This window comes from Xiphophorus hellerii, chromosome 11, assembly GCF_003331165.1.
Source record: "Xiphophorus hellerii strain 12219 chromosome 11, Xiphophorus_hellerii-4.1, whole genome shotgun sequence".
NCBI lineage: Eukaryota > Metazoa > Chordata > Actinopteri > Cyprinodontiformes > Poeciliidae > Xiphophorus > Xiphophorus hellerii.
Window position 1 is genome coordinate 23,280,177 of NC_045682.1, and position 25,256 is coordinate 23,305,432.

The 25,256-nt window shown below is 36.4% G+C and overlaps 1 protein-coding gene across 9 annotated transcripts in view; it reads right to left on the minus strand.

Moving 5' to 3' along the window:
- fryb (furry homolog b (Drosophila)) overlaps positions 1 to 25,256 on the minus strand; it is a 58,535-nt gene that overhangs the window by 24,904 nt on the left and 8,375 nt on the right. For 5 of the 9 annotated variants that reach the window (XM_032575855.1, XM_032575854.1, XM_032575851.1 and 2 more), the window contains exons 1-18: positions 23,779 to 24,542; positions 12,301 to 12,494; positions 11,385 to 11,438; positions 11,100 to 11,239; positions 10,370 to 10,460; positions 9,100 to 9,179; positions 8,925 to 9,005; positions 6,982 to 7,150; positions 6,582 to 6,674; positions 6,286 to 6,384; positions 4,820 to 4,921; positions 3,457 to 3,560; positions 3,118 to 3,226; positions 1,988 to 2,074; positions 1,426 to 1,597; positions 860 to 992; positions 664 to 771; positions 432 to 558 (exon numbers count right to left, since the gene is read on the minus strand). In XM_032575855.1, the coding sequence (XP_032431746.1) occupies positions 432 to 558; positions 664 to 771; positions 860 to 992; positions 1,426 to 1,597; positions 1,988 to 2,074; positions 3,118 to 3,226; positions 3,457 to 3,560; positions 4,820 to 4,921; positions 6,286 to 6,384; positions 6,582 to 6,674; positions 6,982 to 7,150; positions 8,925 to 9,005; positions 9,100 to 9,179; positions 10,370 to 10,460; positions 11,100 to 11,239; positions 11,385 to 11,438; positions 12,301 to 12,494; positions 23,779 to 24,025 (2,190 nt within the window). In that variant the 5' untranslated portion in view covers positions 24,026 to 24,542. Of the gene's footprint in view, positions 1 to 431; positions 559 to 663; positions 772 to 859; positions 993 to 1,425; positions 1,598 to 1,987; positions 2,075 to 3,117; positions 3,227 to 3,456; positions 3,561 to 4,819; positions 4,922 to 6,285; positions 6,385 to 6,581; positions 6,675 to 6,981; positions 7,151 to 8,924; positions 9,006 to 9,099; positions 9,180 to 10,369; positions 10,461 to 11,099; positions 11,240 to 11,384; positions 11,439 to 12,300; positions 12,495 to 14,428; positions 15,248 to 18,552; positions 18,807 to 23,778; positions 24,543 to 25,256 lie in introns of those variants that run through there. The other 4 variants (XM_032575859.1, XM_032575856.1, XM_032575857.1 and 1 more) reach the window with 3 other exon arrangements.

Here is a 25,256-nt window from a genome sequence, read left to right on the forward strand (position 1 = left end):
GCACTTTAGTGTGGTCTTAACCTGTTTTTAACAGTGCTATATAAATAAATTTGACATTGACAATAATCTTACATAATATGTATGTCAAGAAACACAAAGTATCTGATTTCAAATTAGAAGCTCTTTAACTTCCTTAACTTGAAAAAGTTAAAAGAATAAAACTATTTCAGTTAGATTAATTGTAAAGGAATTACTGAGGGTGCCAATAATGGTGCCAACAGAGATTCTGTCAAAGAAATGTCTTAGAATGTGTTTTATACATAAACTAAAAGTTGGAAAGAGAAAAACACATTGTTATCTGGATACAAATATATGCAGCAGGAACTGCACATAATAAAAAAGACTATTTCTATCATACACAAACTAAGTTTATTCTAAGTTTTAAGTTGCATTTGGTGGCTTTGCATAGTTTTAGTTAAGAGATGCTATACCTCACGTAAAAGAAAATGTGTGTAACCAAACAGGACGTCTTCCCTCCAGTCTGAGAAATCAAGTAACAGGCTCTGCAGGGAGTTCTGAGAAATGAGTCGAAGTTCATCATCCATGTGCACTGTAAGTCTGAGGTAAAAGAGAAGAACAATAGTTTTTATGTGTCCTTAATGAGTTATTTTAAAATGTTTAAAGTATTTTCAGTCATTTTTACAAAATCAGTCTGAAAGTTACCGTGAAAGTAAGTCAATAAGCTCTGGTTTGGACATGCTGTCAGGAAGGATACGGGGAATGGCTGCCACACATGTCCGAAACAGGTCGATTTTAGGCTTCCTCTCACCGCTAAACAAGATGGTTGTTTATTAGGTACCAATAACTCTTTTTAATAAAAGCTTGATTATTCTGAGAAGTTTAGGGTTTAGAAGCATACGTGATCATGTCCTCTGGTTCTTTGTTGAGCATCTGGACGCTGGTGAGCATCATGCAACGACCAACCTCCTTGTCCAAGTGTCTGAGGATGTTGTCCAAAGCTTTCCGCACTTGGGAGTAGTACAGCGACATCCCTGCAGCAAGCAGATGGAGCCAAATGACAGTGTTGGTAATAACATTCCCATTATAGATAAAGATAGATAAATCTTTATTGTCATTGTCACAAGAACAACGAAATTTAAAAAGTGCCATCAGTCAGTGCATATGCTTAAAAACAAAAAATAATTGTCTCACAATTAACACACAATGTAAGAAATAAATAACAAATAACTGATAAAAAAATCTAATAAATAAGAATAGCCACATTCTCACATACATCATTCATGATGATTAATGGTTGTTTTTGATTGCATTTAGTTTTGTTATTGCTATCGGGTAAAAACTGTCTCTGAGACGGTTGTTTCTTGTTCTGATTGCTCTGTATCTTCTGCCTGAAGGCAGCAGTGTAAACAGAGAATGTCTGGGGTGACATTACAGCAGAGTAAAAGCTTGCTGACAGACTCAGACCTATTAGCTTGGCCTCCTCCTCAGTTAGTGTTTTGCTGAGATATGTCTTCTTCTTCTTTAAAGAGTTTCCAGAGGGCAGAGTTGCTCCTGTGTTTGGCATTGGGGGCTCTCCGTCCTTCTGCTGAAGAGCATCTGCTATCACCAGGAACGCACGCAGACCAATGTTCATACGCTGAAAGAAAAACCACATGTAGTCTTTAAATTGCAGGGTGGACAACAGGAGTTGAAAGCTAATTATAAAGAGTGTAACAACAGCAGTAGAGAATTACTATACTACTTAACTGAAGTTGTAAATATTGTTGGTTTATGTAAAACCTGCTACCGTGCATTGTGATGTTCAAAGCAAAAGGATAGATTCCATCTAAAAGAAACTAAATTCAAGCTTTTCCTACAGCTGCAGAAGTAAATAGTCTTTAGTCAGGTACAAAAAGTTTCAAGGCTCCAACAGAGAACATATTGTTCTCAACCTAACTAGAATAACAGCTGGAAGGCCAGAGATACACTGTTGCACTGCTGCGTAGTAGAGTTCAAATGTCTAAACACTTTTGTCTGCTTTCCTTACCTCTGGGTTCAGACTGAAGGCTTTGGCAGGTTTCCCAACACTTAAAAGGTCAAAAATGATTTCCTTCATGGCAAAATCCAGTCTCTCCTACAAGAAGGAAAAACATGCTGCTCTTATTTGCTATTTTATTGGTAAGCTTCTGACAGCTGATTCACATTAAGTGCAAACACTTAAAATCAACCATTTCAGAGTTGTGGAAGCTTATGATGAGATCACACACAATGGTTAAATGATAAATGTTAAGCCTTGAGGCAGACCTCAACATGTCCTGCTGCCTCACCTGCAATAATAAAGAAAACCCAGTTTCCTAATATCTTGCAGCCCGACTGTTAAAAATAGAGTAACTTTGTCTGATACTGACATTAGTTTGATTATCTGAAACGTGAGTATGATTAAGAGAGCAAAAACATGTAAAAAGGGATGTGGCCTTTCAAAGAGCGTAACACAAAGATGGAAACTGGGAGTATTTATTCTCTAGCTTTTATGTCCTTCATACACTCCTTAAAACCATCTTTAATGTTATTTAAAGATAACATTAAAGATGTTAATGTTAACATTGTATTTAGAGCAATGCAGAGTAAAAATTGATAGGAGTCAAAATCATTAAAGAGAAAAATGGAGAAAAAGGCAACCTTTTTAAAATGTTGTTCTGGTTTTATATTTATTTGTGCCTCCAATCTTAACATTGTTTAAACATTGTTCCTTTAAAAAAGAAAATGTAGGGTTTCTAAAAGTTATCTAAGACTTTCTGTAACCTTCTTGATTTCAATCTAAAACATAAAGAAATTATGAAAAATAATTACTTCTTGAATTAACAACTAATAACATTATATACAGGGGTGTAGTCTTTAGTGAAAAGTGTATTGTAGTAATATGATAGCATTTATAGAACAACAAACATAAAAAGAATACTGATAGTGCAATAAAGTTTTCACAAAACAGATTGTTTACTGTATAATGAGCTATTTTCAGAGACTATAGCTTGAATTAACATTTTCAAACTAAACATACAGAGAAACATACAGAGAAATACAAGAACTTGTCCATTTTTTTATTAAAAGATAAGTGCATTTTGCACTACAATAAGTAGTGCAAAATGCACTACAAAAAGTTACGTGTTTAATACACACCTGAGCAATAAACTGGATAATCTTGACAAAAATATTGAGGGGCATGTCTCTGGGCACGACACTACGACTCCCTTTAGGAAACAATGTGGAGGTGATGGACGTCAGACGGCTGAAAGAGACAGGCGGGGAAATATTAGTAAGAGCAATTTTTTTTTACACATTCAGCTTTTCAATTATGACATTGTCTCTTCTTTACAAAATCTAGAAACAAAAACAGTTAAAAAATAGAGGAGGAGTCAAGTCACATTAATACCAAAAAAGAAGAATGCAGATGAGACAATAGATTTACAGTTATGCTGAGGATTGTAACTACTGTAACAACTACAATACAACTGTTACCTCTGGGTTGCAGTGTTGCTCTCACACTTAATCCGGATCATGTAGACCCACAGCAAGCGGTAGAGTGACTCTAGAGCCACACGTGCCATCTTGGGATCTCTGTTCTATATTAACAAGCAGAAAAACACAAAAACATCTTTCATTGTGTAGATGAATTCACATCTCTTTTTACTTACACTTTCTAAAAGGATCCTAAAAAGAAATCCTGCAGCACTTTTTTTTACTGTACACGAAAGTGATAACTGTTAGTCATGAGGTTTTACAGGCTTTTGTTATGACCTTCTTTTAGTCATTTGCATATCAGTCTACCATGTTTTGCTTGAGGCTACAGACACTGATTCTACAGATAAAGGAGGTGGCGCTATTGTGGTATTCAGGTGTGTTAAGTGTACATACTGTCTTTCTTTCAAAGGCAGAAACGTGGCATGCAGTCGTCACACTGTAAGTTATCATGCTATTGATCACAAAACAAAGAAAAACTAGATTTAGAGGCTTGTAAAAGTAATCTCCTTATATTTTGTCTATTGCATTCACACATTTAACTGACAGACCCACAGTTTCTAACAGCTTTATTTGCAGGATTGCCCAAGTTTTAACTCCAATAATTCTTCCATCAACTCTGATAAACTGCTCTGTTGCTGCAAAAGCAAGACATTCCCACAGCATGTTGCTGCCATCACCACGTTTCCACAATAGGGATGGTGTTTTCATTTTGATGCCCAACAATGTTTTGTATTTAGGCCAAAAAGTAAAATTTCAGTCTCATTTGATCAGAGCAAAGCTGTCACCTATATAGTTTGTGGCAAAATGAAAAAAGTAAATTTATTGACATCTTTTTTCTGGTCACTTTTTTACAAAGGACAGATTTGTCACCATGGTGACAGATTCTTCCAACTGAACAGGGGATTCTTAATTAATCCTCTCCCTGCAAATAGGGTGAGTGACCGTAGTCCACCATCTCTCATTGAAATGCATACAACTCAAAATAGCAGCTAGCAAGCAAGAGCTTCTTCCAAAATTTTGTCATGTTTCGGTTTCGTGATTTCAAGCAACAAACAGCATGTAGAAAAATCTGTTTGAAGCTCTTACTTCAAAAGGTAGAAGTACAACAAATTTGTTTCAATACCTGAAACAGAGGCAATTTTTTTTCAGGGTGTACAGAGTTAAACTGGAAGGACACAAAAAACTGAACAGCAGCATTTAAGTTTAACAAATCAGAACTACTTTGTGTTGATCTATCAATAAAATACATTAAGGTTTATGGTTGTGATGTGTCAAAATGTGGAAAAATTTAAGGTGTGTGAATACTTTTGCAAGTCAGTGCAATAGAAGCTGCGTTTGCATGATGCTGCAGAAAACTGACCTTGAGGTTTGAGAGGCAGTTGTTTAGGAATATATGCCATCGGCTGAGAAAGAACTGCTTCTGACTGACACACAGCAGGCACGTCACCAAAGGATAGAGAGCCTGATATGGGGAGAGACGTCACATCACATATCATTAATGTAAAAGAGGAATCTCTACAGAAAAATCATAAGTAAACAAAAAATCAAGAACTACTTTCACATTTTCTATTAACGCAGCAATAAAAACTGACATCAACAACAACAATCATGAACTTGCTGTTTAGTTTGTTAAGTTATCATTGAATGCAGACTGCATAGACATCATTTCTGTCTTGCAAATGATTCGTGTTAGTCCAGGTAAAACCATCTTTTGAGTGGTTTTGTAAGTGCTACTTTTAAAATGCATCATATACCTGACACTGCTCATCACTGAAGGTATTTGTTTTCCAAATCTCTAACCCATTTCAATACCTCCTCTCATTTTTAGCTTCTCAAGAATGTAAAACCCATAACAATTAGAGAAATGCTCTACATTGCTGCCATGTTTGTCATACCTGTCCATTCTGCTATCTGTCATTGCAGGTTATTGTCAGTGGGCATGAATGCTCAGTATTGCTCATTCGGAAATACATGTAAAAAAAAAAAGTATTGTTTGAAAAGGGGTGTGTAAAAGCTTGACTGCATAAGTTGGCTGCAGTATGTAGAGAATTTGTAGAAATAAGCGTGCATGCCAACGGAGTGGCATATTTGTATCCCAGACAACATGGGAACCCAGATAGATAACTAGAATAGCAGTTATCAGCAGCACGCAACAATAATACAACACAACAGCTCTGTGACGTTCCTTGTTAGCAGTTACGCCAGTCAAATAACCGTGGGATACAATCCGTTGGCTGGAAAAAAAATATAACAAAAAACTCACTCAGATTTAAACATGTCAAATTTTTTTCACCATCAGTAAGATGTTTAAAAATGAACCGAGAAAAGCACAAAATGTGTCAGAAGCTTTAATGGTTGCATTAATAGATGCAAATAGCAGGAAGCCAAGTAGTTTGTCAGATATTCATTTTTTATTTTACTAAAAACTACGTAATATAAAGACAGCAAATAGGATGTTATTTAACATCCTTAAAGTAAAATCATAATTAGCTAAAACTGGTAGCAGATAAGTTAAATTTCTGACCAGTGTATGTCGACTGAAATGTTTTTTTGTTTTCTTTATGTTTTTGAAAATGTGCTGCTACATCTATCGTACTGCTTCCAACAGCTAGCTACATGATGTGGTTTAATAATTCCAAACTGGCTTTAAAAGTTAGCTTTCCCTGCATCACTCTGCCCTTCTTTAATTTCTCAACCTGCTCCTCATTGAGCAATGAAAGTCCACATGTTGGAGAGCTACCATAAGTGCTCTAAGTAACTGTTGGTAATAGAGAAGAGATGAAATGAGATGAGCAGTAATGAAACAGAATATGGTCAGAAACCTACCAGAGAGTGCTTCTTCCTAGAGGAGAGGTCCAGAGTGGTATCGTATAAACTCTCTACAAAATTCCGTAAGCAGGGAACATTCACCTCATTCTTCACATTCTGGAAGAAAAACAATGATGCAGAGTTCTCTTTAGAAAAAAAACAACTTTTCCTCATATCTATAACTTCATTACCACAGAATCCTATTTTCTTTGATATTAACACAAAAGATGCAAAATTGCAAGATTTAGTAAGAAAAACTCTTTAGTAGAATGTGACATTAAGTGTAGCTGAACTGCTAAGCAGAATGCACTTACAGCAGCAACAGGTACAAGTATTTCCACAAAGAGTCCAGCTAATGAGTGCTTGATGTCTTTATCCTTCACTTCCAGGAAATACTGTGCACACTCCTGCTGACACACCGAGGCAAGAAACAGCATCAGTGATCGAAACACATGTTTATGCAAGGTCATCAGTTCAAATCTCAGCTCCATTATGATTGGAGGAAATTAGAAACATACAACTCAATTGCCATCAAAGGCAAACCAAACCAGACACCTGACTGCTGATTACTGCGGTCAGCTGGAAGCTTAACATAGCTTCCAGCTGTAAGATTGCATCTGTCAATAAAGACACTGAGATTGTTATTGTTGCTTTTCTGACTTTTATTATATGTAAATAACAACAAAGTTAGCAAATGGTTTTTGTGAAACCTACCTGCATAAACTGAAAAGAGGCCTCAAAGTCCTCCACTGGGTACATTTTGATGCGGAAAAATTTTAGCCCCATGATGAGGCTGATTGTGGACTGAAGGACGTACGGGCTTTGCTCCTTTTGTCTCAGCTCTTTGAGCTCAGAGATGAACTTCTTCCTCACTGCTGGGAACCTGACAGGGGGAATAGTGACCAGATGTGAATAACTGCTGTAGCCTCTGGTGTTTTAGTAAACTGTACTATTTCTACATTTCCCTCAAGTGAGGTTAGAGTTACTGGAATTATTACTGAAAACAAGCAAAACCTCTTTATATATTAATATTTCTGTTCACACACACACACTAACAAGTTATTTTTTATGCTCAGTCGGAGCTCAGTGTGTGTATTTGTGATCCTGATGCATTTAACCAACAGCGCTCTGCTGGCCTAAAATTAGAAAGGAATCTGGAGGGGTGATGTAGAGGGAAAAGAACATGTGCTTTCCTCACATACTTTTAGATGTACCAACACTGTTGGGAAGAATCTGCACATAGGCATCGGCTGCTTTCTAGTATAAAGTAGACCGAGGTTTTAAATAGCTACAGTTTCAGCAATAGAAAAATTTTACATCAAGGGTGATTTGTTAAGAAAGCCCAAAACGTAATGAAGTCACCAGTGTTTTTCTTTTTCTGCATGAAATAATGAGTGATGAACATGCAGTTGGGACCCCCTTGCTCACCCTTGATGCTGTGCTTTCTTATAAACTGGCTGAAAGAGGACTAGTACAGTTTTTCTTTGCTTACAAGACAGACAAATGTATATATGTATATTTTTGACACAGAAAATCGAGCTCAGAGATGAACTATGTTATGGAGACTAAAGGTCACTGAGATTATTAAAATCAACACATTTACTGGACGAAATGTGTTGCCATTTTTTCTCTAAAGTTGTTCTTGTATTTTCCTATCACTTTCTTGCCAATACATCTTGAATTCCCCTGCTGAGGAACAAATTAAGGGGATATGCCATTCTGTTGTACTAACTTTATCAAATGAGTATTTTACATTTAGCTTATTTCTGCATGTGAAAATCCCCTAAAATCAATTAATAAATGTATGAACAACAAAATTATTACTGCAATAAACAATGTCTTCTTCCTTTTTTCATATATATATTTTAAAGGTTTTTAAAGACCTTCATTTGATTGTTAATTGACAGGGAAGTGAGTAATGAGAGAAGGGGAAGACATGCGGCAAAGGTCGCCAAGCTGGGAATCGAACCTGCGACAGCCACGTCGAGGACTAAGGCCTCCATATGTGGGTTGTGCTTAACCCCTGCGCCAACACAGCACACCCATATATTTATTTTATTATCAGCGAGAATATTGTTCCATATAAAAAATAAAAACATGCCCCACCTGCCTGCTGATCATGACTATAAAACATTTTAAAACATTAACTTATGGATCTGTTCACCCAACTTTCAATTGAAATGAGATTTTAACTTAGGAAGCATATTAAAGTATAACATTATCACTCAAACGGAAGAGATTCTTTGTTTGCTCAACTAGATTTCAGAGTATTGACTTAAACTAATGATGGTGCTAAAGAGTGTGTGCTTTGTGTCTGGTGGCAGTCATTGAGCTGCTTTGCCAACCCACACTACATGATAATAACCTCCAGCAAAATGAACTCTCTCATTACAGACATTACAGAGTTAGAGGGTCATCATCTAGAGTGCCGTTATTATCCATGTGTGTATAAACACACACACACACCCCAACAGAACACAGCAAATGGCTGTCAATTTTAGAGCTTGTGTGAATGACAGCATTTGTCACTACTGAAAATGGGGTTAACTTGAGGTCATGTTGCTACTGTAATTACAAAGTCCACACTGACACATAAGGCAAAGGTTTTAACATGACAGGGATTATAGGACTATAATCAAAAAAGTGAAATCCGGTACCTTGACTGAGCAACAACTCCCACTACTTCTGCATAAAGGTCAGCCACTATGTGCATGTTGCCAGTGTTGGGCCCAAGATACCTAAAAAGCAACCACAATCGGGATTATTAGTGCAAATCATGTTCTTGAACACAGATATAGTAAAAGCCAAAGTTTTTGTATTAAGTCTATTCACCCTTCTTTGTATTTGAAGTGCTTGAAAGCCAAGTTGACAACTTCTTGGATAAGTCCATCCAATAGAGGATGGAGAGGGATCTGCATAAACATACATGTATTATTGAATTTCAAATTAAGATGGTGTTGTAATGGAAAACAAAATACTTGGAAAAACAATATATTGACACAATAGGGAAATTGTGGAATTAAAAAAAAAGTAAATTTAGTAAAAACATTTTATTTTATTTATTTAACGCTTATTTCACCAGGTAAGATTCTCATTTTCAACAACAATCTGTTTATTTATGTTGCATTAAATTCACAAGCTAAAGACAAAATATATCAGATTAAAATGTAGTGCAAACAAGTAACATTACTCAATAAATAATGCTTGCCAAATGCTAGTTTAAGCAAATGAATCTTTAGCTACATAATGAAGAAGTAAACTGAGACCAAATAACATAAGAGTCATTGGTTTTCTAAAGTTAGGAAAAGTGACCAATTGTTGATTAGATGTAAAATGCATATTTTATATAATTGGAATGTTTGAAACCCAAATAAATAGTTGTGCAACAACTTTGCCACTCCGTTAGATTTCCAGTTCTTTAAAAGGAAAATTGACATAATTACGCCAAAAGATAACCTTGTTTAAAAATTAATTTTGTGCAATCTCTTTTGAATTGTAAAGACCTATACTTTCACATTAACAGCAGCCAGAGCCTGCTGTACATCCCATCGTAATATTTTAGCAATCTGGACACTTCCTTTATCATCTTACAGTTAAGAAATGTTTTGAATGTCTTCTAGATGTAGTCTATTTTGATTTGATAAAATTTGATTTCATATTATTTTGAGATCCTTTACTAGGATTATGAACTACTACAATCTTCTCGCTCTTTCTGCCGTATTGTTACGTTAACTCCCAGTTTAAGAAGCACTCTGAATTATATGTTTCAGGTTTAAACAGGACAAACCTGCTTCAAAATGCTGACTAAGGATGTTCTCATCATGTGCACTTAATGTAATACCTCTATGTGTATTTTCCCACCAACAACTACTTATTTAAATAAGATTTTAAAGTTATATCTTCAAGTTTATTATTTAATATTATTTTTTTGATTTCTTGGAATGGTCAAAAGTGATATCACATATTCATGTGTCAAAAATGTTGGAAAAAAAATATCAAAATTTTCCCCATGAGATGCTATGCTGTTTTAACAGTAAATACAAATTCACTACATCAGAGGAAGACATCCAGTAAATTAATGAAACTTTAAAATGAGCCTCACCTGTTTTAAGACTTCAATAAGCACTAGAGAAAAGATGAAGTCTATTGCCAGATCCCTCCGCTCCAGTAAGTAGTCCTTCTGTTGTTCATCACTAAGGGACACACAGTCAGAGAAACACTGATTAGTTGTCACGTCTGTTTTTTTGTATTTTTTTTACAGTATGGTTCCTGCAAGAGGGTCCATTTAAATGCTTTTGCTGTTTCTATTCTTACACCTCTATTAACATAAAAGCACGTATGATGTTTCTATTTGGCTGTTCACACTACATCCTAGAAGAACTAATTAATAGCAGCAGTGTTCTTGTTTGTAATTTAATGTGAAGTTAATGTTCTCCTTATTTTAGATTCCGGAAGGAGGAAGATGTCTCAAAATTAAATAATTTTTGTCATTAAACTGAGGTCAATAGGGTATATAAATGATACCATCTTGATATATTAAACAGGAAATCCACTTGGCCTTATAGTGAAAATTAGGACAAACAAAAAATAACTGATGTGACGCAGGTATATCTAAATGAATTATGTTATGGGAAGCTATACCTATGTAATGTGACAATAAGTCTATTTGTACATTGTTTTCAAACAATAATCTTCTAAAAGTTTTGCCCATAGATAGAAAAAGCATTTAGAAATACTTTTGCTAAAAATATTACCCATACGGTTTCCAGTTTTGGTAGATGATCGAAGCAAGTAGTAACATAAGCATTAAACTGCTGTTTTTACTTTCTCACTTTTTGGACTTTGTGTTGGCTCTGGGTCTGTATTCATGGGACTCATCTTCAAGGCCGTTCTGCCTCTTGTACCAATCAAACAAAGTCTTCAGGATGGAGGGCAGGCAGTACTCAGCCAGAGAGCTCATGGTGCTGATCAGCTGCACAGAAGGAGGTCAGAAGAACAGGTGGAATATAGACCCACTCTTTTTGTGACTTAATATATTACAATAAATGACTAAAATATCAACATTTATCATAGCACAGAAGGGAAGGACTGTTGAGATCTATATGAGGAAGACGCACCTGGTCAAACTGTGGGTCTTCTCCTCTCTGAAGGGATTTGTTAAGTGGCTTCTCCTAGAAATAAGTAGAAACCAAGGAGACGGTAATGAGCAAACAGTCAAGGACGAATTACTTAATTTGTTTTTAAATGGAATGGCAAATGTAAAGCTAAGTTATGGAAAAAATAACACAGCTTTGAAATTATTAGACAAAGTATGGATAATCGTCTGTGTTACGTGTCTAAAACAGCTTTTCCACTTTGACTACCAGGGTAGCACAAAATTAATGATTAGTGACCCCTCTCTTAAGGTTGCAGGTGGAATTAACTCCTTGGTTTACGTCTGTCAGTATAAATTAACATTTAACACAACAGTCAATAAATATGTCAGTGAGAAGAAAAATATATATATGTCCCACCTGACTAAGTCGCAGGACTACCAAAACTCTGGGAAAAAAATGTGTCTTATAGTTCAGAAAATAGGATACATTAAAGACATGTTTTCATTGTATCACCCTTCCAGATCACTCGGGTCTTCTGCTTCAAATCTACTTTTACTGTATGTAAATGTATAAAGAGGAAGTTTCTGTGGTATTTGCATCATATACAAATTAGCTCATCTACATTCCTAAATAAATGCGATTGATTAACTTCTTCCCCCCTATTTATATTCAGTTCATCCTGGAATATTCCATCAGAAAGACTGAAAATTCTGTTCAACTTTCCCAAGTTAGATTGTGTTTTATAAGAGACAGGATGCTAAGGATTTTAGGATGCATGTCATGAAAAATATTAGTCAATAAAGATCTTCCTAAAAGTTGATTTAGATAATACAGTCAAATGGCCCAAATGTATATTTATTGATTCTGTAACTTGAGCGAAAAGGTAGAAAAAATAGAGACAAACCTGTATGGGAAAAATCCATCTAAACTCACTCACCAGCGGCTCTGCCATGATGATGCGAATCTTGCGTTCGGAGAGCAAGGTGAAGTTTGCAAACAAGCTTTTAAGGACAAACTCCCCCGGCTTGCTCTCAGGGTCTACGTTAACAGGCGCCATGACGACTGGACCCTTCCTCTCTCCCAACGTTCCACTGGCTGGCGGGATTGGTGGCTTCAGTCCCACTGGAGAAGCTGAGGAAACAAATAAAATAAATATAAAATATTTTTACCATACACTTACTTCCAACTGGGCTATATTTTGTTGCCCTGCAAAAGTATTCAGTAATTTACATGTTTTATTGCCAGGCCAGACCAACACAATGCACAGCTGAAAATATGAAAAGTGTAGAATGTATTTGTAGTCAGTCCCTATTAGACTGATACCTCTAAATAAAATCCAAAATTTAATTAGCATATACAGTTACCATGTGAGTAGTTTAAGTTAGTTATAAAAAACAGCTGTTCTTTAAAGGGCTTGAAGGTATTTTGAAGAATATTGGTGAACAAAGAACATAATGAAGACCAAGGAACATAGGAAAACAGTTTTGAAGAAGTGCAAAGCAGCATGAGGTCCTAAAACAATTTCCCACATTTTGAACATCTCATCACTTTTCATAATCAAATAATAGGAAGGACAAGAAAAAACTGCCAACCTAGCAGGACATGGCTGTCTAACAAAACTGACAGGCTGAACAAGGAAACATTAATCAAGGTACAAAGAACTGACAGGTAGATTAGCTGCAGCGATCTATGGTTGAGGTTGCACAATGTCTGTTGTCATGATGATTATTAGTTGTCTACTCCACAAATCTAATATTTATAGAAGCTAAGAAATTGAGTTATATCATGAAAATCCTATGAGAGGCTGAGAAAGTTTTCAGACTGGGTTGGAGTTTGTTCTTCCAACAGAACAACAACCCTAAACATGAACTCAGTGTTACAACAGAATTGCCCAGTCAAAGAATCCAATTGAATGTGTGGCAAGACTTGAAATTTGATGTTCATAAATATAATAAATCAAATCTTAAAACAACTTAAGACTATGCTTAAGTTGTTTTTGTAAGAAAATTGGGAATACAAATGCATGTTAGGCCTGCAGGTTATTTGAAAATCACCCAAAAGTATTACTGTTTTAAATATTGACAATATCAGTAACAACAGATCCTAATTTTCCTCACTGTTGGGTACCTCAATCAGTATCAGGTGTGAGCATCAACTTTTGTGAGACTCCATCCAATAGGCTGAACATATATAAGACAACACATGGTCACGGATACTGCAAAGGTGATAAATATGCAATTTATTATCTTAACGAATGTCTCAATTTTCAGATTTTTATTTGTAAAAAAAATCACAAATTTAGAATAATACAGTCACTTACATACAATGTGTTTAAAATACTCAGAATTTCGTGATCAGAATACGACAAAAGGTGGTTTGGACTATCTCAATATCATAGTATGATGAATATCCTTTTATTTAATTAAAAAACCCCAAAAGATAATTTTTGCTTTTTGAATAAAAAGTCAAAACACTGGCCTTTAATATTTAGGCTTAATCTGTTTGATTAACTTTTCCTACTAACTGAAAATCTACTCTATCTAAGAATACATTTTGTTGTCCAGGTTTTACAGTGAAACATGTTAAAGTGGACAGATGGAGAAAAAAAAGACACACAACACTTTAAACTGAAGTTCATTCATGATTACATCACTGTTAAGCCTGGACACCACTAGCTTTTAAGAGAAGAGAAAATAAATGGACAGAAAAAAGTCAGCACTATTACAGAAAAATGTACGAAAAAGGTATGTTCCGAGATTACATTGAAAAGAGTATTAACATTCCTTACCACCATGAAGAGGATTTATGCTCATATTGAGCTCCTGATGATTTATCATATGTCAAGAAGGCCTGGGCTGCCCCTACACATACAGTATCAGATAACAACAATGTCAGGTCTTAATTGACCTTCCATGACCATGCGACCTGACTAAGTGGAGAGGTGAGAACTAATTCCCTGAGCGCACAGCCCCACTGTCCTCATTCAACCATCCGTTTGGATGAAACCTGAGCACTCACAGGATGCACACACGTGTACATATGAATGCACGGCCATGCAAGCTTACCAAGGCCTTTGATGAAGCTGATGACACTAGCTCTACTCCATTTGGTTGGGACTTCCATGATTTAAATGACAAAAGGTACAGGTACAGTGTAGAAAAAGGGACAAAGTAGTAGGACGGAGGAGCAACTGGACTTTACTGAAAGTAAAAGTCAGCTCCCATAACTTTATAAATGTAATTCCTTGCAAGACGATATTTTTCTTTACTACCAAAATAATCTACCACACCAGAAATCACAGACATCATGTTAATGTCTGTTTTTAATTCTTGGTCGGTTTAACCAAAGCTGAAAATGTGAAACTCCATCCTTGATCAAATTGAACAGAAAGATGTCACAAAGACTGGATTGAAAGGTCTATCCCGAATTTAATCCAAATGATATTCCAGACTGGAAAAAGCCAGAGCCAGATTGACACTTCCCACGTGAATGTTGCTTGACGCCTCAGATCTCAAAGAGTCCGGGTCTTAGAAGAGACGATGGCATCAATGTATCCTTTTAAAACATCAAAAAACTGCAAGTGCAAATTAATTTTGCTGACAGGTGACTCTACAAACAGGGATTGAGAATATTTCCAAATGTTTGGCAAGATCAGAGGCTGTCCAGGGCCTCATGCCCGTCAGTTATATGAGTCCACAGTCAAATTGTCAGTTCCTACTTTAGCTTCAGTTCTGCCTCCGACCTGCCACCTAGTCTCTGAACAGTAGTTCCTGTGACTTTTGAATCCTTGGATCCTATTGGAATGAAGAAGTGAAATAAAACAATTCTCTAAAAGTGTCTGTCTTCAAGTTGTCTGGAGCAGTTAAGCAGAATCTTATCCTTGTGGAGGTCCGACCAGAAGAGTTGGGTTGGAATTTCAACACTGTTCAGAGAGAGAGAGCCAGGGGGAGGAGGGAGGCGCTATATATAGATGGTTGGCGGTCGCTCTCTTACATACCCACCACTCCCACTGACCCCTACTCATACACAAGTGCACACTCACAAAAACACACATAAAAAAATAAACACAGATGTGGAAATTGGCGGAAGTCAAACAACTTAACATGGCTTAACTTCAAAGTAAATTGCACTTATCTCATTTAGCTAAAAACAGATTGACTCCAAGCAAATGAATCCATTAGAGTCTCCAAATTATATAATTGTAAGGTGTCTGCCAATGTGAACTTAACTGTGTGTACTGTACAGGAATGTGTCAGAAAAAGCAAGGGGAGAGAAGATTAGAAAAGAACATAAACATGTCTCTAACAGACAGACAAGCACAGGGATTTGCATGATTCAGCATTTCAAGAGATGATTCAACACAAACTCTGAACATCTAGTACATAATGTACATGTTTAATTATATTTTACTGCTTCAACTAAAATACTGTCTGAGCAAGAACGATACAAAGTATGATGGAACACAGTAAGCATCAAGAAAAACTCGAAGAAATTTCAATAATAAGCAAAAAGGTATTATGGATTTGATCTTTTAGAATGTCTTTATCAAAATGCCATGTGTTTCAATACAAACTTAAACAACAAATTAAAATAAAAAAATGTTAAGCAATAACACCTCATTTCAAGCATTTCTATAAAACCAACATAAGGATTCTGGAACATAATGGATTTCAAGTGAACAAATGATACTTTCTTAACTAGAATTATGTCGGTGTAAAAAACAAACTGTACGTCATTCAACCTTCTTATCTGTTAGGTCTCGCTTTCACTCTCTGTCTCCCAGCCTGAATGAAACCCCAGACATGTTTAAAAATGTAGTAAAATGTTGTTTCTATGAAAATATCTCCTTACATGATTAAAAATTCCTTTGACTTAACAATAAATCCCTCTTTTACATGGAAACATGGTTACAAAGCTAACTTTGAGTTTCCTTCCCTCAGCAACATTCAGACTAACGATTGTTTCTGTTTCCACAACCTTGTGAAACTGAGTTATGGTACATTATCTAAATGGTAAAATATTTTTTGTTTGTTTGTTTCTGACTGGATGAATGCTTGGTGCAACCCTAAAATTACATGTATAAAAACAAGAAAGAAAATACAATTTAATCAGTTTACTGATTTTGTAAAGACTAATGCACAGTGTACCTGGATGATGCCTCATGTCTCATAACCATGGCTAAGATGTTAATTTGGGTGCTTAAAAGCCACCCAAAATGTTTCTTGATCTACAAAAATGATTGATCCTGTGCATGTTTTTGCAAATTTCTGTCAGTTTCTAGGTAACAGCTAGATGAGTCATGTCTAACAGCAGAGAGAATTACAACAAGTACAATTTAACTGCCCTTGACAAGACGCAACAGAGCCTAACCTGGCTGCTGCTGAAGAACAAAGCTGACAAACAGTGATTGCGAGCAACAACAGAACTTGCCATCTTGCAAGTTCTGTTGGGTTGTTGAATGATGTATTAAATAATAGACATTCCGCAATTTACTTGAAATACATTTGAAAAGCAGAACTCTTACATGAAATGTACATTTGCCTGGTAAGGAACAATTACTTAAATTTGTGAAATGAAAGACTGGAAGCTAATAAAAGCTAGCCTGTTAAATCTGAAATTATTCAGATTTAACAGGCTGATGTTTTGGGATGAGCGTAGTGGCATGAAATCTGACAAGTTCAACTTGATGAAGTCAGCTATTTGTCTACGATTTTGGTTGATAATATTCAATGCTTCCAGCATTTTCAACCTTCAAGGTCTATTTATCATCCTGTTGACTTTCGAGTTTGGCCCAAAAGCTAAAACTACATACATTATAACTTTAATGTACAAATATATCTCCCACAGAATGATATCTTTTAAAATTTTCTCTCTATATTTTTTCTGCAACTATTACTTCAACATGGATCTTAAAACACATTTAAAAGAGACATCAACAATAAATCCAGATGGCCAAACAATTTTCCCATCATCAGTGTAGATAGGCAATTGGCGGGTCAAAGATTTGACTTTTTTTCTACATTCATAATACATCTTAACTAAGAGCTCCCACTAGTATTAATCTATTGAAGTATCAGCTACAAGGATGTCTATTAATGCCATTTTTTGAGTTTAGTAGGAATCTGATAGGGACATTTGCTGAATTGCAAAAATGGGCAAGATCTTTTAAGTCCTTCATTTTCTGTAACAGAGTACAATTTTTATATTTTATGTGATTTAGTCCAGAAGAAAAAATATTAAAATAGATTAAATATTCAAAAACAAAACAAAGATTGCTATTGCTGATCACGTCATCTGAAAATTAACTTATGAGCCAAACCGCTAAGCTAACTTGCTACTGGTTATCCAGCTAAACTTAGCCAAACACGCTCATAAAATCTATTTACTTCTGGAAGTGTCCCTATAAAGACTGCATCAGCAAAAAGAAAGAAAACAACAACAAAAAACTTGCATCAGTCTAGTATCAATATCCAAAATTCAACCCAGCAAAAACCGCTTGGTTAATCTCTGCATCCTCAACATCAACATCATAACAATTAATGACACGGTGATGACAAACTGCAGGTGGCGTGACAATGAGTCCCATTGGGGCAATAGGACAGGGATGCTTTCTGCTTATTGTGATTGTTCAGATTCCTAAACCCACCGCTGCCAGGCTGAGGAACACAGTGTCCAACAGAAACTGATGGAGGATGCTGCTGGGTGTTCACTTCTAACCGCCTCAGAGTGAGAGCAGTTCTGTTTAGTAAACAAAAACAAGGAAACTGAAAGAGCCTCTGGATTCTCTTAGAATGCCAATAGCATAAAAACGTCAGTGGACAGACAAGTATGTTAGGATCCAAATCTGCTATGCTATGATTATAACAAAGCCAGAAAGCTCCACTCTGTTGGCTGAGCATAAGATGTGACATTTCTGTTGAAAACTACTGAGGAATAACATGTACCCTACACTTATGAAGCTGTTATCTTTTTTTTTGCAAAGCATTTGTCAGAATGTTGTTCTATTACATAACATTGCCAAATATTGACAAGGGTAGATCAGCTGCCAGCTTTTCTGTGACTCACAAAAACAAAGCAGAGTCTGTAAACTGCAGGACCCACTGACAGCTTATAAGTCCATCACTGCTATGTGTCAGGCATTTGTCCGGCATAACGGCAACAACAACTGTCATCTGTTAGCTGTACTCACTGCCTCCTAAAGACTTGAGCAGAGACTTGAGGCTGATGTCAAAGAACCCTGAATCTTGCTGGCTGGTCGCCATGGCTGCAGAGGCTAGGTCGCCACGGTGACAGACAGCAGTGGGGGAACAGGACGGCAGGATGAGGTGCTGAGAGAGATGCGAGTGAGAGGAGGAGGAGTTGACGGAGCGAAGAGGCAAGGAGAGAGGGAGGACGATGCAGGTGGGCAGTGAGCGATGCGGATGTTGCGGCTGTCTGTTGCTTTGAGTGCGTCTACGCACGAGCAATGAAAGAGTATGTCAGCCCTGCCTGAGCTCTGTGTTGCTATATTGTTAGCTTACACCCCCATCCCCTCTCTGTTTTGCTCTCTCAGGACAGTGATACACAGATGTTAGCAGACGCAAGCGGCCAATCCTCTTAGAGGGAGGAGAAAGCGAGGGTGAGAAGGAGGTAGTGAGAGGACAACAGAGAGCATAAATCACAGAATTGCAGGAAACATAAAAAATACAAGCAGGGAAAATGGGAATGAGAAAACTACTGAGTAATACACAATGCATAGAGAGAGAAAAATAGGATGAAGATGATTCAGTATATCTACATAACATGTACCATAAGTATGCTATGAGCATTATAAGCCAATGAGAGCGAAGTGAAACAGTGACAGGCAGATCAAATCAGCCTATAGCCAATAACAGCACCTTTTTGTCATCACTCCCTCACATAGACATTACATACAAGCTGTAACCGGATGTTCTGTTATTTGATATATTGACTTTCTCCAGTAGGATACAAAATATTTTTAATATTATGTTTCTATATTGGAAAGAAATGATAATAAAGTTCAGTTGGGTCTTGACAAGTCCTTGCTTCTTCAAGAAAAAAAAAAATAAAGCCCATGTAAAAAAGACATGATTTAACTATAACACTAAAATGAAACATAAAAATAATTACTTAAAAGGTAGAAGGATCAAATAGGATAATTCTTGGGTGGACGGGTTCACAGGGGATGCTAAATGGTTTTAAAAAGCCGTTGCTGTTTAAGAAGAAAAAAAATAAGCCAGTGACAGAATTGTAACTAAATGAAATCTATGACTGAGTATGGAAAAACTGTCTCTTAAAGATAAAAATCTCGGGAGCAATTTCTAATCTTTAAAACATTTATAGGAGATAAATGAGCATCATGTTTTTGCCTTTATGTTATAAATGATCATTAATTATTTATACTAGAAGCAAAGTCAACTTCATTCCAAGTGCGTAAGAGTCGGGTGACTTGATAAGTAAGGGTTTTACTCATATTTTAAAGCAAAAATGATTACAGAGTACAGACATTTGAAGTGTCTTTACCTTCCTATAGAAGTGATCACCACAGTTAAAAAACGGTTGGAAGCTCAAAAGGTTAATATCAAGCAACATTGCTGTGCTCCATCTAGCCTTCCTTTTCACAAGTTTTGCTTTTTCTCAGAGTCTGAATAAACTGCAAATATGTTTCAACATGCCTTTGTAGAAAACAGTTTTCTTTAAATTAGCACGTTACATCTCTGTACTTACCCTGACTACATTTTAAACTACTCATGGCAGCTCAAAACTAGCAACTTTAAGTCTCCTACATGGGGGCTTTCACTGACTGAAAATAGACAACATTTGTGTCTAGTCACCAGTCAGGCCCAATTAAGCAAAAAATAGTCACCAACATTCTAAGGCCATAACTAAAATGATTATATGACTTTTTTTCCATTACTTTTACTTTTTAAATACAGAAAATGTCATTTGCCAGTCTCAATTATTCTCTATTAATACAGTTAAAGCATACGTAGTTACTGAGAGTAAAATAACCGATCAAGTAGACACAAAATAAACTACCGTAAATGTTTCTCCTTATGCTTTCTTACATTCAATACTCAAAGCAAAACTATAAAGTAAAGGTAAGGTGATCAAGCTAGATGTGCATCAGCAGTGCATAATTAGGGTCCTCACGTCATCCTGAGCTGCAGAAGTGCCACAGGACATGCTAAACAGAGAAAGGACAATGAGACAATGTGAATACGAGACGCTGGGACACATATAGAGCATCTTGAAAGCTGCTGCTCACAGGAGGGTTACGGAGCACAGAATGGCCTGATTCGCATTAAGAGACAATTAGAGCCTGATCTCAGAGGAGTAGAGATACAGCAGGGAACCTCCGCAAACTGAATCTGGTCTGGAAACTATGTTTACTTTGCTACAGTCATGGAGAAAATACTATCAGCAAATCCCATTGTGATACCATTGCAATGATATTGTTATTGTTACATCAGATATACTCAGAGATTGTTATAATCTACTGAAATTCATTCTCTCATCTTTGTCCATACATTCACTTTTTAAACCAAACCATTTAATCTTTTTAAGGTTGGGAGTGTTTACCTTTCCCAGCATTCAATGGGTAAGAAGCAGGTACAAAGTAAGTATGTCTCTAGTCAACCACAAGGTAAATAAGGAGACACATAAAACAAACAACTATGATCTCACACACTAACCCTCAGTGTTTAAGGAGATTTAGAGTGATTGATTAACCTGGCATGCATGTTTTCAGAGTAGACTTATGAACCAAAACTCCACACAAAAATGCCTCAGACAACAGAGCTAACCACAGAGTTTCTATAAAGAATTGCATTTTTTGTGTGTGCTTCTCACACTCAAGATGATAATGTACTGTTAATTGTTGGGATTTATGGAAAATGTTTTTTACTTTAAAAGTAACATACTGACAAATACAAATTTTGTGCAAGAAGAAAAAAAAAACTCCCTGTGATGCAGAGTTTCCTCATACTAAAAAAAGAGACATTTTCAAATTAAGATGCAAATCTTTTGCTGTACTAGATCCAGCAAGTGTTTGCACATACATAGAAAAGTGTAAATGGGAAATACTCTTTGGAGTTTACACAAGATAGGAAAATCTATTCAAATTAATAGAAAACTATGAGAATAGAAGAAAATCTGCTCATAGATAATAACAGCCACACCCATATTTTGGGATAGAAACGAAAACCATAATCAAAAATTAAATGCACTCACCCTTGCAAAACTCATGGGATTCCTCACATTCTGAGCAGAGGCCTGGGCATGCCAGCTGCTGGAATGTGATTCCTCCAAACACACAGGCAACACACATGCTCGCATGTGTACATATGATCATATATGCAGGGACAAATGAACAAACATGAATTGTAGTGCATATTCACTCAACTTCAGATTAAAGATGGATTAAATGTTCATTTCAAAAAATTGGAAAGAATCATTATGGTCATCTGATTAATTCCTAATTAATCAGTTTTTGGATGTATTGGTTTCATTCTGAAGTTTAAAAGCAGAAAAATAAGTTTAATATATATATATATATATATTTCTAGTAAAGATAACTGTTTAATTTAAAAGCAATTTACTCACCTGCTAAGTGCAAATGAGTTACGTTTGTTGTAAAGAGCGCTATTCAATGAGTAAATGATTCCTGCCTTTATTAGTTTACATCCACCATAAGGGAGGATGGTCAGTCCTTCTTTGTCAAAGTGCTAACTTGTGGCACATCTTCAGAGTTGAAAATAAATGAATGAGTTACTCTGGGAGTCTATGAAGTTACTGTCAGCCTGCACTGTAAAAAAATAGTTTTAAGTGATATTTACCTAAAAACACAATTAAAACCTAATTGTGTTTTAATTAAGTTAAAGCACAGTTGACCTGTGTTTTAACTTACAATGTAAAACATCGCTATGCTGGAAACAGCTGCTTGCAAGCTCTTAATCTTTTGACCAAACCAAAGAAACAGATTAAATGCAACAATACTCATTTCATGTTGACATGTTATCTCTTAGCATTTCTTTGAATAATTGTCAGGAATATTTACTCAAACATCACAACACTGTGGGAGTAAAATGCTACACACATCCCAAGAGAGAGTGTTTGAGGTTTACAGTTCACGCAGTAGTGTCTCACTGACACAGCTGGGTTGATCCAATAGGTCACTGTTCTAAAGAATGTCTGAGTGAGAAAAGTTTTCATGCCAGGCATACTTGCCTCTTTCACATCAAAGCCTCGGGGGTCCATACTACCACAGCAGAGAAGCCCCACAATATTCAATTTCATAGCATTTCTTGTTTTGAGAATTCGACCATTTTAACCTTCCTGCTCAATTATTTCTAAGACGCTGTTAATTCCTTTCTGAAAGAAGTGTTTGTGCAGGTGGTACTCTGCTGCACAGGAACTACTTTAGCCCAAAATTTGCCTTCCACTTTTAACTGCACACTTTTTCACTCTTCTTTTGAAGCTTGGCTAATTCCCACTAAGGGAACAACGTTACTTGGACCCTTTTTCTCCACTTGCACAAATATTCTAAATTAAAATTCACTTTACATCCAACTAATCTTTTTGAATAATCTCTGAAATGGTGTTTTTTTTTATGTTACAAGTTCACTAAAGAAAAAGCACTTGACTTTACACTTGGTTATTCCTCATTTTACCTATTTCTTTCTGTGAATGGATGGTATTGCAGCAAAGTTAACTGATAAGGTTCTAAAAGGAAAAACGGGTTCTCTCTCTTTTTTTCTTGGTAATTGATTGATGCTGCTGTAGCTTTTTGTTGAGGCTAAAATGTTACAAGTTCGGGCATTGATATATAATCCTTTTCAAAAGCAACATGTGTGCCACAAGTGTAATGAATGACAATGTATGTGGTATATGTGGGTAAACCAATGAAGTCCTGCACTTAAAACAAGCATTTCAATTCTACTCAGTATTATCTATTTACTAACATTTGCTGGACCTTGTAAAAACAAACTTTGATGCTGTTTATGGGTGCTTGGACATGACACTACAAGCTGGTTTAGACCACCAAACAACATTGCTTCTACCTCTGACTATTGGTGAAGTAATAACAGTCTGTTTTCTCAAAACAAAAATGGTCTCAAAGAGCATACAAAAGTCACAACAAAAACTTGCTAACCCTTAGGTCTTACAGCAGACATGTAGAGACAGAGAGGGTCTGAAGGTAGCAATAGATCACCGACTTCTTCACATTCTTTGCTGGGAAAAACCTGCATATTCACATTCCATTTGGTGAGTTCAGGATCACTATTTTAGGTGTGAAACAATATTTTTTTTGTTTTCTCCCTCAAAAAATCTTCCAGAAGAAAAGATTCTATATTCAAACATAAGGGTTCTTACCAGGGTAAAACAGGACCCATCACAGCATGCGTTCACCTACCTGCAAGGATCCTTGTCCTCTTTCTGGATCTAGGTTGGATCTTTGAAAATCTCCCTTTGAAATCGCTGCGGTCAAATGTGTCCAGTGACAAAGAGGCAATGCGATCCAGGACAATCCCATCATGGCTTTGGTTCTGGGTGGGAACTACCGGGTCTGAACCCTCTTTTGGCAATTGACCATTACTGGGATTGGAAGAACCGCTTTGATCCTTAAGGCTGTTAGTGCATCTCTCATCCTCTACAGACATGTCTGTATCGTCAGCAACACAAGGTGCTGGAGATCGATCTGCTCCCAGAAGTCAATATTCAAAATGAAGCCCTTTTCAGAGCTGGCAAACAGATACTACATGGTTCTACATTCAATTCTAACAGAAAAAATAAATAAGACAAACAAAAAAACCCTCCAGAAATGTGTTAGAAAATCAAGAAGTTCTAAAACCTTTCTTCACTCTTGTCTTTTCTTTTTGTCCACATTTTGATATCCAGTTTCCTCTTATGGTATCTTCCCTTCACGATGAGTTAATTCAATCCGGCAACGGTGAGCTCACAAGATACAAAGATCTTCCAAAGATTCAGATTCTTGTCTCTACAGTTGCTTTTCTATGTTCTTGTTTAAGACTCCAAACGCTCTTTCATAGTTTTGCTTGTTTGAAAAGCAATTTTTATTTTTCCAAGATGTTTCACTGTCTTCAAAAACCCAGCTTTTGCTCTCTCTAGTTCTTTAGTTTCTTCTTGCTTTCTTTCTCAGTCTTTTCATTCTGTGAGGCACAGCTGTGTTTCTTTGCTCTCAGGTGGTGATCATGGGAGGGATCCAGTTCCAAGCGAGCAACTTGATTGGGTGGTTTAGAAAGTTTGGGTGGTTCTTCTAGAGTTTTTTCCCCCCTCTTCCATTTCCTAGCTACCGCCTTCCGCGGTAAAAAAAAATGTTTTGGCTGTGGTATCTTTCTCACACACCTGTCCGTTGACTGCTTTCCTTCTGTTTTTTTCCTATGGGAGTAAAGCATGACAGATAAGCATACATCTGCTTGACTCACACAGCCATACCATGGCATGTGGGTGTGTGTAAATGCTGGAGTCCCTGTGCCTCACTGGTTGAGGCTGTTCAACCAGTTACATTAAACTCAACATGCTAATGGTGTAGGATTACTGAGACACACCTATTCACAGAGGTAAAAACCAAGTCATTACAAACAGGAAGGATTCACACTCAAAATATTTACATGGCAGTTTGATAAACAGTCTTGAATCATGTATGTATTAAAAAAAAATAAAAGTCAGACAGTGCTGTCTGTGTAATAACTGTACAGCAGGACAAATGTGAACAGAAGTTGGTTTTCAAAACCTGCCAACTGCCTCCAGAAAAGACAAAATTGTTACAACATGAAAGTACTTGTTAAACAAAATGATAGTAAAATCTCTTAGATAAACACTGGAAAGTGTCCATAAATTAAGACAGACTCACAAAATGCAAACTGCCCT